The following is a 14,789-nucleotide window of genomic DNA, read 5'->3' as shown; positions in this document are numbered from 1 at the left end:
CCCATAATGTTGCAGCGTTCTGGCTGCAAACCCACTATTGAAGAAATAGCCTTCATCCAATAACAACAAGGGGTCATGTTTATTTATTTTCATTGAATTACATTTATTTTTTTCCCTCATAGTAATAGCTACACATTCATGTATTTCTTTGAATAGCAGTGCATTGTGTTAAATAGGCAATGATAAAACGCCCTTCATGCCTTTCACAGATGGAAAGACCTCCACTATCATGGAAATGATATATCGCTGAAAGGGTTAACGCTAGAAGCAGTCGAAGGAGGAGCTTGTCAAAGAGGCGTGACCACGGCAGTCACGCCCATTCCACTTAGCCAGCACATGCCACGCCTCCTTCCCTTAGCTTCACTATCCCTCCCCCGTGACGTCACCATCATGGCAACACCAGCTGCGGCCGCCGCAGCCGAAGCCGTGATCTTGGAGCCGAAAGCCGCGAGCCCGGCTGGTGTCGCGTCACGGGGGGAGCGCGAGGACAGAGGGGGCCGGCGCGAGGCCGCGCTGACAGCATGAGGCTCCCGGGCGGACGCAGGAATGGACAGGGGCGCGTGCCGGGACCGTTATATTCTGCATAGAGCGCAGGCACGAACTGACACACACATACATGTAGAGGCTGCGTGATATACATATACACATATATACATACAGAGACAGAGGGGCCAGGCATACACATACAGGAGAACACGTAAATATTTGTAGAGGGCCCAGGCATACATATATAGAGTAACACAGACAACACATATATAGATGCAGAGGGGGGGATGCATATAATGGCGTGTATATATTAGAAGAACAGACTGAGGGACGTGTGTATAAATATATATATATCCATCTCTGTACCCATTTACACAGATAAACGTAACTGTACTATATTTAGTTAATTTATAGTGTGTGTGTATGTATATATATATATATATATTTAGCACATACAGTGTCCCCTTGTTTGTACTGTACATATATATATATATATATATCCACACACAGCCGCCTGAGGTCCGGTGTAGTGGATCTATATTAATAGCGATAGCTGTCAGGCACAGGGGTATACAGAGGGAGGGAGACACCGGGGGCCGCGCTGTGTATACGGGGGGCGCCCGGAAAGATGTTCTCTCTTCGTCTGGTGACGGCGGATTATTACCTGGCCGCTCCGCTGCCCGGGCTGGATGTCACCCGATCCCACTTCAGAGACCATCCCGTTTGGAGAGTGCCGGTGGTGAGAGTGTTCGGGGCCACCCCTGCAGGTGAGAGACCGTCACTGCCTGAGAGACCGTGGGAGAGGCTGCCCGTGACACCGTGTGTGACATGGAGACGGCCCGGGAGAGGTGTGTGTGTGTGTGTGTGTGTGTGTGTGTGTGTGTGTGTGTGTGTGTGTGTGTGTGTGTGTGTGTGTGTGTGTGTGTGTGTGTGTGTGTGTGTGTGTGTGTGTGTGTGTGTGTGTGTCAGACATGCATGAATACGGAGACCTCCTGACAGATGCAAAGCTGTGGGTGTCTGTCAGTGACAGCGAGACCTCTTCTGTATGATTTGCTTTTTATATCTGTTGCTCTTATTTTATTATAGTTTCCTGTATGCCAGGGGTGGGCAACTGCAGTCCTCAAGGGCCACCAACCGGTCAGGGTTTCAGGATATCCCTGCTTCAGCGCAGGCGGCTCAATCCGTGACTGAAGCTGGGATATCCTGGAAACCTGACCGGTTGGTGGCCCTTGAGGACTGGAGTTGCCCACCCCTGCTCTGTGCTATTGGTTATTAGTGCTTTGTACATGGTTGGCGCTGCTTACATTGTTGGCGCTATATAAATAAGAACGTGCATATGCGCCGAATCCCAGGTGCGCCTGGCTTCCTCATAGTCCCACGCAGGGACGGCCTGATGGGACAGGCACCTGTGTGACCTGTCCCAATGCTCGCAGGACCTCTGTGTGACCTCTAGTGATACTGCACAGCGTGAGGGAATCATCTTTTGTGAAGTTTCTTCCAGTGACTTGTTTGGGGAGAGGAGGAAGTGGGAGCTTCTCCCTCCCTCACACAGAGCATGTTACCCCGAGGGCAGACAGTTACACCTCCCACACAGACACAATCCTCAGGCTGCTAATGATCAGGGAGGATGTGATCACCTGCAAGCTCTGCTCAGCCTCCCCTCCCTCTCTTCCTCCCCTTTCTCTTTCTGTCTGGATGCTGCTGCCACTGTCTCCAGGGTTATTCCCTGCGCTTTCTGTGAGATGGGTTCATCTGAAACTGCTGTTATTTTTTTCCCTCTCTGTTTCTTAACTACTAATCTGCTGGAGTGAAAAATTTGACATCGCAGAAACTATATATATATATATATATATATATATATCAGTCCTAATGAATATTTCTAGTGTCCCACGTTTTCCCTCTTTGAGGATATGCATGTATTATTTGTCGTTAACGTTAATCTCTAAGGCGGCGCCAGCATATTCCGCAGCGAGGTACAACGGGGGTACAAAGTTATGTATATGGCATACAGTAAACTGAATTCCTTACCAAATAAGGATAAACAAGTGCAAACAGATACAGAAGGTAACGGGGCCCCCGCTCCTGAGAGCTTACTATCTAGAGGGAAAAGGGACAGTATTTCTCATTAAAGCTACTCACATGCTGCATATAGTAAAACAAAAAAGTGAAACCAAGACTGCTGCTTTAACGTTTGGGAGTGTGGATATTGGAGGCTGTTAAATAGCATGCAGTTTTGTCCAGCTGGATGAGCTGCACTTTTATATGGCACCATCCGTGTATGCAGCGCTTTACAAAATAACAATCCAGGGAAAATAAAGACCAAACAATGGGGGTAAGAGAAGCCAGTAAATAAGTTAAAGAGACCCTGCCACAAAGTACTTGAAATATAAGGATATACAACTTTAAAAGTAAAAATTGGCAACATTGCCATGTGTAATATGTTGCTTATCCTCGTTGCTGGCTTTGAATCTCCAGTACAGGAAAATAGTGATGTACCCGGAATTACCCGGTACCCAGCGGATTTTCAGGTACCCGGAAATTACCCGGACCCGGCAACTGAGAAGTGGGTTCGGCGCCGGGTAATGTCAGGATAGCTGAAAAATACGTCATTACTTGGCTGCTGTCAGCGACGGAAGGCGAGGAAGACCCGTGCGGAAGCCCGCGGCGACATCTAGGCAGGTCAGCAGAGGTCCTGTGGCAGCATCAGCAGTGTGTGTTCAGCCCGCGCGGGAGCTGCAGGACTCCATAGCAGTGAGAGCTGGGGAATCATGTGACCGGAGCAGGAGCGTTCCTATTGGACAGCCAGCTGTCCAATAGGAACGCTTATGCTCCGGTCACATGATTCCCCAGATTATACTGCTATGGAGTACTGAAGCTCCCGCGCGGGCTGAACACACACTGCTGATGCTGCCACAGGACCTCTGCTGACCTGCCTAGATGTCGCCGCGGGCTTCCTCCACCCCCAAGTAAGTGCCAACCGGGTTCCCGGCCAGGTAGATCAGTTGATTTTGGCCGGGTACCCGTTACCCGTTTTTTTTTTTTTTGTTTTAAAGAAGGACCCGGTCCAACACTACTGGAAAGGCCTTCCAACAGTTGTGATTTTTGTAGGGATTCTTGGAGGAATTTGGCAGTCATTGGGGGTTAGACGTTTTCGACATTGGCAGAGGCTGCTCTAGGGCTAGTGGAAATAGGCGGCTGCTCAGTGCCCAACGTCTTAGTCTGCATGACCACCTATGATTCATACAAGACATAGCTGCAATGTGCAGAAAATAGTAACCCAGATGACAGCTCTAAATCGAGCCGGTCATTGGTTTTGCGCCACTGCATCTGTCCCCTTTCTGCACTGGCTACTGCGTTGTTAGTGAATGCGGTCTGACTCCTCTTCACTACTGTCGTAGTTCTGCGGAGAAGTGAAATAACCAGGCCGCATTTACCGTTCCACTGTGGGATCCCGCACAGTGCTTCGATAGAGCTGTCAGTGTGCCCAGAGGAACAGGTGAAAGACCTTCTGCTAAAACTCTGACTCAGGCCCTCATTCTCTCACGTCTCGATTACTGCAACCTCCTGCTGTCCGGCCTTCCTACCTCTCACCTGTCTCCCCTACAATCTATCCTAAACACTGCTGCCAGAATCACTCTACTCTTTCCTAAATCTGTCTCAGCGTCTCCCCTGCTGAAATCCCTCTCCTGGCTTCCGATTAAATCGCGTATCTCACACTCAATTCTACTGCTCACTTTTAAAGCTTTACATTCTTCTGCCCCTCATTACATCTCAGCCCTAATTTCTCGCTATGCACCATCACGACTCTTGCGTTCTTCTCAAGGATGTCTTCTTTCTACCCCCTTTGTATCTAAAGCTCTCTCCCGCCTTAAACCTTTCTCCCTTTCTGCCCCACACCTCTGGAATGCTCTTCCCCTCAATACCCGACTAGCCCCCTCGCTATCCACCTTTAAGACCCACCTTAAGACACATCTGCTTAAAGAAGCATATGAGTAGCACTGGATAATCATGGACACATGACACAAAGCTTGGCCTCCTGCAGACGCACTTACTAGTATTCCCTCCTACTGTCTCTGTACGTTCTCCCTACCTACCAATTAGATTGTAAGCTCCTCGGAGCAGGGACTCCTTCCTTAATGTTACTTTTACAGTATGTCTGAAGCACTTATTCCCATGATGTGTTATTTATATTTGTTATTTGTTATTTATATGACATGTATTACTACTGTGAAGCGCTATGTACATTTTATGGCGCTATACAAATAAAGACATACATACATACATACATACCTTCAGGGAAAAAATTGTCAGGTGACTATGCATGGGAGAGACAAAAACACAAGGGGAGCGCAGATCAAAAAATGATACAAAAAAATGAAAATAAAATGATTCAAAAGGCAGACTGGTTAGTTATTTAGCCAGACTTATCTGACACTTCGAGGGTGCACAAGGGTATAATAAGACCCCCGTCAGTGCACTCCTTTCGGTGTATTCTGCGTGTACATGGGATAATGTGACGGATATAACCTAATTACAGATACTCGCACGGCCCTGTGTGAGTGCGATTTCCTCAGAGGTTTCTTGTCTTTTATCCTCCCAGAGAATGGCTTTGCTCTTCTTCCGCTCTCTGTGTGGTCTTCTTGTCGTAATTCTTGGAAATCTCTCCCAGTCTCGTGGGGATAGAGGGGACGAGTGCACGTCGGGGATGAAAGATAAAACAATAGTCAGAAATAGGAAAACTGGTTAGCAGTGTAACCAGACTTGCCTCACACCAAAAAAAGTGCACAAGGGTACAAATTTCACAGTTAATGCACTCCTAGGTGTGCTAACTTGGAATGGGAGGGTATAACAGTATATACTCACACGGCTTTGTGGGGGTACAATCGCCAAAAGGTATCTTTAGTTTTACCCCCGGGAATTCTAGCTTCTCTCTATCGGTCCCTAGACTTTGTATTGCGCACCAACGTGGTGCTCAGGTGTACACACCACTTTCAATGTGCTCCTGATGGTGCGTTGGAAGATGGATGATATAGATAGTAAATATATATAAATACTCACACGGCCATGTGCAAGTAAAGGCTCTTCAAAAGTTTCTTTACCCTCCTGATTCTGCTGCAACGAAGGATCTCCCTCTCTCAAAGATTCGCAGCCAGGTAAAAAGCACTTCAAGAATTTATTAAAAAATATATAACGCTCACAAATTAAAACACAGTCCCGTTGGATGTAGCAGATACTCAGGGGCTTGTCACCATGTTGCGCTCCCCGCCTTCGCGTCCGGACAACCGGCAGCGGGACGCACCGCTGGAACGCACCCCTGTTCCTCTGCTACAGTGGCCGCAAAGGGACAAAAAACAGTCTCTGAAAACTTAGTATCCAGTTCGAGCAACACGTCGGGCTCTCCGTACTCCCCTGATGTCTGTGGGGAATCATATACCATCCTCAGTCAGTTTCTTCCTTCCAGACTTCTCTTTTGATTGGCGGACCGCTAGATAAGCTAATTGTCCCATAATTGCATTCCTACTACTCGTATCCTCAGTTGTGGCAGATCTTAGCGCTTGCATGGTATAAAGTACAGGCATACCCCGGTTTAAGGACACTCACTTTAAGTACACTCGCGAGTAAGTACATCTCGCTGAATAGGCAAACTGCAGCTCACGCATGCGCCTGTCAGCACGTCCTGAACAGCAATACCGGCTCCCTACCTGTACCGAAGCTGTGTGCAAGTGGGGAGACTATAGAACCTGTTACAAATGCGTTATTTCCATCAGTTATGCACGTATATGACGATTGCAGTACAGTACATGCATCGATAAGTGGGGAAAAGATAGTGCTTCACTTTAAGTACATTTTCGCTTTACATACATGCTCCGGTCCCATTGCGTACGTTAATGTGGGGTATGCCTGTATACACTCTCTTGTTCATAGTGCATGCGTCTTGCAAAATAAATAAGTCCAGATGCGCATGGGGTTCCAAAATACATACATATTCTGATTGTGTTGTTGAGCCTATATAGCTAAATACAACTGATCTAAGAATTACATTGTATCTATTTCTGCACATACTTGTATACACTAAATCAGGGGTGGGGAACCTTTTTTCTGCCGTGGGCCACTTGGATATTTATAACATCGTTCGCGGGCCATACAACAGACACAGACAGGCAGGCACACGGCAGGCATGTAGGCACACAGAACCCCGCCCCCCTACCTCTGGTAGTTGCTGCTGCTGCTGGGGGATCGTGTAGGGCGGATGCTGGGGTAAGTGCGGGGGGAACTGCTGGAGAAGCATGGGGGAAGTGCGGGGAATGCTGCGGGGACTGCTGTGGCGGGAGTGCGGGGGAAGTACGGTGGCTGCTGGGGGATTGCTGGGGCCAGTGCGGTGGGTGCTGGGGATCGTGTAGGGCTGCCGGCGCTTCACACCACCTCCTCCCGAACGGGCGCGTGGCGGCCATTTTTTTTTTAAATTAGCGCAACCCCAGTTATAGCAGTTGCCTTAGCAGGGCCAGACCAAATGATTTTGAGGGCCGGGCCTGACGTTCCCCACCCCTGCACTAAATGAAGCAGCCTCACTGAAACCTATATAAAAACTAAGCTAGTGTTTGCAACAAATCCCATTATACCTCTACAGAGTGAATATCAAATAAAACAAATCCCATTATATCCACACAGAATAGTAGCCATTAAAATCACAATATCATAAATCTTTGTATGTTGCTGGAGAGATATGGCTATAGTACATACCCTTAGGACTAAAATACAGTAACACATCTAAATATAGTACCACCCAACTGGTGGATCAATGGAATATGGGTGGACCTGATGGAAGAGTAATAAAAAAACATATAGTTAAAGCACTTGCATACCCTAAAGTTAAAAAATAAATAGATATACAATAAATAGATATACATCGAACAGATGCCCCAATGTCTAAATCTTGATTAAACCCTATTTGACTGTGCATGGGAGTCATTTACACATGCATCTAGTTGGTATTTGCATGTGTATGTATAATTTAGTGTTTGTATGTTGTGCATTTGTTATGGCGTACGCGTGTGTATGCCGGTGTAGGACGTTTGGCCGCAACCAAACCACCGCCAGTGCTCTGCCGCTGGGAGAACTCACTGCCGGGACACCTCGTCTCCCACTATCTCAACAACGCCATCTTTAAATGTCCTGCGCTGCACCGAGGACATTTTAAAGATGTTGCGCGTGTCACCGGCAAGCTCGCCATTGGCAAGGTGTCCCCCGCAGCGAGTTCTCCCGGCGGCAACGTGTGTGGCGGCGGTTTGGTCACGACCAAACGTCCCATTCCGGCATGGTGCTTGGTATGGGGGTGTTAGGGGCTGACGAGTGCCGTGTTGATGTGAGGAAGCAAAGATTTGAGTGGGCATTGTGGTGCTACCTGCATTATTGAGGGCTCGGCCCATTGTCTCGTGAATGTGTATGGGGCAGAAACATGTTTTTTTACATACAAAGATACAGATTATGACAGAAACCTGGGCACCATAAGGCAGAGCAGCCTTGGGATATTTGCAGCAATGCAACATTTTTATTAGGGTGTCTGTTGTGTGGACAAAATATGTGAGATTGGTGGAAATATTGTAGACAGCGGGGTTTATGTATCAGGGTAATCTTGAAGCAAAATTGTCAGGCATTTTCATGTTGTCTTTCTGAAAACATGCATCAAGATACTTTGCTCTGATTTTGCCCAATATGTGTCAGTATGAGTAGTTTGGGAGGCGTTTAAAAAGAGCTTATTATATCAGTGGTTTTCAACCTTTTTTTTTGGTTAGGGAACCTCAGAATTCGATTTTTGAAATTCCGGGGAACCTCGCCCGCCCCCTCACCCGCTCTCTCCCCACCTCAACCGCCCCCCCCCCTCTCTCTTCTCTCCCACACACCCTGGTAGTGTTGCAACAAGGGGCTTTTGCAGGAGACGAGTTAAAATATTTCCACACACAAATCTCCCCCCCCCCACAATCTCCTCCTCCTTGCGCTAGCGTGCGTGCCTGCACGCCCAATCTCCTCCTCTCCCCCTCTCGCCCTCTCGCCCTCTCCCTCCCGTGAGCTGGAGCAGGCAGAGAGCGGAAGAATAGCCTTTGCTTAGCTCGGGAACCGCCGGTCACATGTACGTGTGAGTGCCGCCATGCTACCGGTCCTGGGACAGCTGGGAGAGTTGGCCCAGATCTCCCCCCCTGGTGGCCCTGGAACCCCTGAGGGGTGCTCGCTAAATCCCGGTTGAAAACCACTGTATTGTACTATTAAATTATCTACCTCTGCAGCGTTTTTGATACAGAAAAAAAAGTGCTAAAAAGGAATGACACACTGTGTTAAGTGGTGCACATGTTTCTTCCGAACAATTTGTGTCCATTTACTAACTAGTGATGCAACCATAAACAGAAACTGGTGCAGTGTGTCAAAATAAACTCTTCCTCGCATTGACAGACCCCAATCTTTCTTTTTGTATCAAAGAGGTACTCGCCTTTCTGTTTCCTGAAATCACGTCCCCCAGTGCCTTGTATGCACAGTACTATGTGGTGCGACTTCCGCAAAAATAGAGGTTATTGACAGCTCTGCTTTCAGAGATGTTCTGATGTTCTGGTGATGGCAACATTCTCTGAGGCTACAGATACGCAAAGCATCATCAAGATGCCAGTGGCAATATTTACTAAGATGTGTATCATAAGATATCCTTTTGGTGCTGTAAGACGCCTTATGGCCCATTCAGTTGAAATCAGGTCTGTGGCACTGCTTAGTAAATATTTTCCCAAGTCCCTATTTAATTATGTGAGTTGCCATTGACGTATGGCTATGCATTGACTTCTATTAATGAGTTCAAGTTAACGCATAAGTAACCATGTTAATAACTTCCAATAATATTGAATAAGGGCCCATGAAAACCTCAATTGTAGAGGGTACCAGATATAAGAACCACATTCAGCTGTCAGCCTTACATTCTCTTATGTTTATGCAAATGTGCCCCTTGGAGGGCTGAAAAGTACATGGTTTGCTTGGTGTGGTGTGTGCCGTATCTCTGATTTCAGTCCTTCAAGTCTCCATTTTATTTCTTTAAAAACATATCCCCAATCTAATGGCATTACCATACCAAATGTTGTTTTGCAATACCTACACCTTCTGCCCCTCACCATTAACCAAGATGGTGGTTGTTCCTGCCCTGAGCCTTAGGAGTCATAATGTTTGGTGAGCCGCAGTATTGTCTTTTTTGGTTTTCCATTTTGTTAGTTTTAGCTCATTGTAAAGGAACAATCTATGCAGATTACTTTATTTTGCAGCATGTAAAATATAAAGCGATGGTGAATGAAATAATATACTTTTAATGTCATTGGAGAGTAATTTTTGTAGTTCCTTTTTTTTTTTTTTTTTTTTTACAATTTTTGTTGTTGAAGCATTTAAAATCTACATGGTAAGTCCCTAACTGCTACTACTAATATTGCCATGGCAACCGCCACTGCAGGATCTTGATCGTGAGGGCGGACATCCTTAATGCACCCAATCACTTACATTTTAGAGAGAGCACTTTCTGAAATGTGGGAACAGCAAGACAAACACTACTGTATCACAAGTGAAGGTATAAGGAACTAGTGCTTTAAATAACTTTCACTGAAGAATACTGCCACCAACAGAACCTACAGCTTAAAGCTGCCGTTCAAAAAAAAATAAAAAAATAAATATATATATAATATATATATATATATATATATATATATATATATATATATATATAATTAATATATATATATATATATATATTTTCCCATTCAATATGTGCATCAATACAATCTGCACACTGACAAGTGATTTAGCTAAGCTGCAGATCGATCCGTTCTCCTGTTATCGATCGCTTGCTCCGGGTTATTTAATTCGGTTCTTGCAGAGCATTGTGGGCAATGTAGTCCTGGAATATGATTGACTGGGCAGTTACTAGATACAATTGGGGCCCTGCTAGAGAGGACGGGGCTAAAGAGCCAGAGCCTAACAGAAGGGGAAGGGGGCTGTCACTTTAGAAATGCTTCCTACATTAGAAACATTAAAAATGTCTTTAAAACATTTTTTTTTAAATGTTACAAGTATTTTCTCATAGTACAGAACTGATTTATTAAAAAAACAAACACATGTAGGATATTGCTTGAACTGCTGCTTTAACAGAACTGCCTGTGTCAAGGTTAGATTCATGGCCATTGGTGAATGCACTGCTACAGTTAGGCCTATACAGAATTTGTCCTCAATTTATTTATTTATTTTTTAAGGTTGCAGTCTGCAACAGACCCACTCGGCAAAACTTGAGGTTATACTTGTGTATCTGGATATCAGCAAGCTACATTTTGATATTTACCATGCCTAAAAAAATGCATATCGTGTGCTGCAAGCTCCCTCTGCCTTTTGTAACATGAGGCACTTTTTAAAACCTGCGAAAGGGAGACCCCCAAGGATGAGGACACAGGCCCTGCAAATGTCAAACCATTCATCTTTGAACAATGGTGAACATTTTCAGATAGTTGAGATTCACATACTGTAGTTCACAAGCACCACTTCAAGTGGCCAAGTACATCTCACTGCTGCATTAAACCAAGCCCAGAGTGAGACAAGTTATCTGTGTTTTGCATGTGTCTTGACCACTGTTAACATTTGTAACATTTTATAGCCGCGTTTTTCTTGGTTTTATCAATGAAAATATGCAGTTTTTTTGTGGCGGGATTATCTGGACTGTATAGCTTGGTCTTTTCCATGGACTGTAGTTGTCATGCACATTTCTTGGTTACCCATATGCCTTTACATGGGCAGATAATGTCTAACTGCAAACAGTGCTGTCCCACGTAGTGACATTTTGAAGCTGCAATTGAGTGAGACGTTTCAGCCATGTAGCTTTTGTTGAGAGTAAGGGTCAGAAAATAGTACAGAAGCGAGTAGAAGGTTGCAATGATCACGCCTGATATAGAAGTATCCAGAAAATTCCTACCGGCAGCCTTTTCTAAAATAATTTATCATCCAATCATGCCACATTGGGCGAACCGCTCACGTGACCGCCCTATCGCGCGAGAAATCAGTTTTAACTGATTTCTCGCGCATCGCGCGCCCCCTCCTGCCTCCACGTGCGCCCGCACGCTGCATGTACACGAACACTGCGTAGACACGCCCCCGGACGGCGCGCGTACTAAGGCCAGGGAAAGCACCCGCTTTCCCTCGGCCTCCGCACGGCTGCAGTGTCTATGGACGCAGCCTTACCAGGTAGTGAATAGAATATTCACATAATCCGTTATAGATGCATTTTTTCCTTTGAACTTTGCGACAGCCAATATTTATGTTTAGGCAAAAGGTGGAACTGAGTTACATTACAACAAAAATGACTTTAGCAGCAGCAGTGTTGAGAGTAATCACTAAACAAGTCTGCACCTTGTGCATGAATTAATAAATGAAGAGGCTGCAGAATTAATGGGCAAAATGAATCTCTGATCAAATAGCTTGCAGTTCAATGCTTATTGCATGAGGCACAGGCTGTGAAGTGATGCACCTAAAAGGAAAGGGAGACAACACTGGGATTTAAACTAATTTCCTTTACTAAAGTCAGTGTCTACCTCTTGGCTACTCTTAATTGTTACCAGCAGATATGAGATGAACATATTTTTTTTTTCTCCCTCTGCCCCTACTCCCCTTCTGCTGGAGCACGCCGTGCCAAGGCCCTCAAGTGTGTTGGCGGTTGTATAACCCCATGCAAAAGTTATAGCTGTAAAACCTTTTTGTAGAGTTCTGCAAGTTGCTGTAAGTGACCCTCCGTGTATGTTTGGAATAAATGGTGGTGGGGATCATTAGCTGTCTGGAGGACTGTCTATCCTCCGGTAAAAGGGAATTGTTGCTTTGAGCCGCCTCATGCCCTTGTTGGTATAAAAGAAAGATGCACATTATTGCACTTCTGGTATATGTTGCTAGTGATATGAGCACTGAATTCCAACGGCTTCTTTCCTTGCCACTCCGCCGCATCCCAAGCACAAACAGCTTCAAATAATGAGCACACGCTAAAATGTCAGTAACCTGCTAGGTTTAAAAAAATAAAATAAAATAATGACTGGAGGTATCATTTTCTTCTCAAACTTGAGCTTTTGAAGTGGTGCTGCTCCCTTTTTTTTTTTAAATGCATAGACTTTGTGTATATATTCTTTTTTTTTTTTTTTTTTTTTTTTTCATTTAAGAGGGGACTTTTGAATCTAGTCAGTGCTTAAATTCTGTTGACGTTTTCTGGCTGATTTCACTGAAATGGAACGGTATCTAAGCATGGCCAAATGGGTTAATTAAACAGATAGTTTGTTCTGGTGTCGGTGGAGTAAGCCGTAGCTTTGTTATAATGCAGTTTGCATTCCTCTCCAGTTCTAGAGTGGAAAGTCTTACAATTCTTGTGTAAAATCCCCTCCTAGTGACACATTTTCAGGATTTTTGTTTTCTTTGTCCAGGTTAATTTTTCTTCTGTTTTTTTGGGTTTTGTTGTCTTTTAGAACTACCTTAATAAATCCTTGATCATCATGCATATGCAATTGGTTTTGGATTATTATTACAGCTCAACCCCCTTATAACGCTGTGCTTGGGGTCCAAAAAATCACATTGCGTTATAAGCGGATCGCGTTAGAAATAATGTACAATTGTATGCGTTATACAATACAGTATTTAAGACATCAATAATCGTGTTGTAAAGTATTCCTACATATGATAAATTGGGAGCCACGCGTGCATCGCGCTATAAGCGGATTCGCGTTGTAACGGATCGCGCTATAACGGGGTTGAGCTGTACATTTGGCTACAGCAGTCTTATTTTATTTATTTTTGGTTATCGTTCCATTAATTACTTTCGAGCTTGACATTTATTTCTAAAATAATAAAAGCTAATCGACTTGAACTGGAAAAATGCATCAACCCCGCGAGGTACAACATCACTAGCGTTGAAATAATTTGAAATCAAACTTAAACCAGGCTGAGCAAGTAGTGAGATGAAGTTTCACATTATTTTAACATTTAAGACCTCTAGCTTTACATTGCGTATAGAATGCAAAAGCAAAATGGCTTCAGCATTGTATTCCCATGTGCCGCCCGAAATACTGCAGTGGTGGAGACGTTATGGGGGAGAGAAGGACTTATGGTACATGCACAATTATGTGTCTTGTTCGTGTGTGAAAAGGACCAACACGGGTTCAAGCAAGGTGGGGGTGGTAGGCACGTGTGGTGTTGCCTGCGAAAACCGAATTCATGGCCCAGCATAATGACATGTCTTGAAAACCAAGTGGTTGGCTAAAATAGAATATGGTCCTATCTTACTGAAATAATTAGTAAGAGTTGAGTTAAAACCGTATTACTTGCGTCTTGCACTGGGAATAGTCTAGGGGCGTCCTAACCATTGCCCTTACCTTGACCGTCTCCTCCTATTTTAGCTTGGTGGAGGAAGCAGGCCCTGTGAGCTGATTTGGGCTGTCAGCTTTGACTTCACTGTATAAGGCTGAGGACCCGCTGCGGTCGGCGGCGCGCGGACCACCAGCCCCTTACCTCCAGTCTGGTTGTCCCCGCTGCCTCCTTCCGATGTGGCTCACTACGTGCTGTGACGCGTCAGCCGGCCAGAGCTACAAGCCTCTGGTGTTCTGGAGCGGTGACGCGTCACGTGGTATGCAATGTAGCCAATCGGGGGGGGGGGGGGGGCGCGGGAGCGAGGGGGGGTCCTGCCCATCGAAAAATGAATACAAAGCTGTTTACAGGACTTGTGCTGTTGGGAAGAGGGAGGGGGGGAGGAGGTGACTTTATTGGGACTGATTAAATTAATGATTTTCGCCAACCTGTCTCTTTTTTTTTTTTTTTTTTTAAGTACAATATTGTACCCCCCCCCTCTCCTGCAGACCCACAACTTCCTCCACCCTTCTCCTCGGGCTCAATGGCCGCGCCCCCCCGACCCGTTTTGACCACACCCCCCCGCTCCGAAAAAAAGTTATCTGCAGATCGCAGATCACGGTGCAGTGACGTGCAAGCAAGGCGGCCGTGCGGGCGCGTGCAGCCTTAGCCTAAGGCCCCGCTCCCAGAGTCAGCGCGCCTGCACTGCAGACAGGTGGTGCGCTGACACTACACAGACCGCGATATGTGGTCTGTAGGGAGTGGGAGGTGGGCGGGAGTGGGAGGATTGACAGGGAGGGGGGCGTGGCTTGAGCGGAGGGACACGCTACTCTCTCCCCCCCCCCCCCCCTCCCTCCCTCCACGGGGTGCAGGAGGGAGCTGCTGATGGTAAGTAAAACACACACACACGCAGGCACTCATAC

At 45.9% G+C, this 14,789-nt stretch overlaps 1 protein-coding gene across 1 annotated transcript in view; it reads left to right on the top strand.

Moving 5' to 3' along the window:
• Positions 1-357: 357 nt before the first annotated feature.
• REV3L (REV3 like, DNA directed polymerase zeta catalytic subunit) overlaps positions 358-14,789 on the top strand; it is a 150,674-nt gene continuing 136,242 nt past the window's right edge. The window contains 1 exon segment of the mRNA XM_075597629.1: positions 358-1,253. Coding sequence (XP_075453744.1) covers positions 1,115-1,253 — 139 coding nt within the window. The 5' untranslated portion in view covers positions 358-1,114.

This window comes from Ascaphus truei, chromosome 4 (assembly GCF_040206685.1).
Source record: "Ascaphus truei isolate aAscTru1 chromosome 4, aAscTru1.hap1, whole genome shotgun sequence".
Lineage (NCBI taxonomy): Eukaryota > Metazoa > Chordata > Amphibia > Anura > Ascaphidae > Ascaphus > Ascaphus truei.
The sequence above is the reverse complement of the archived record's forward strand: the minus strand, read 5'-3'. Positions and strand labels throughout refer to the sequence as shown.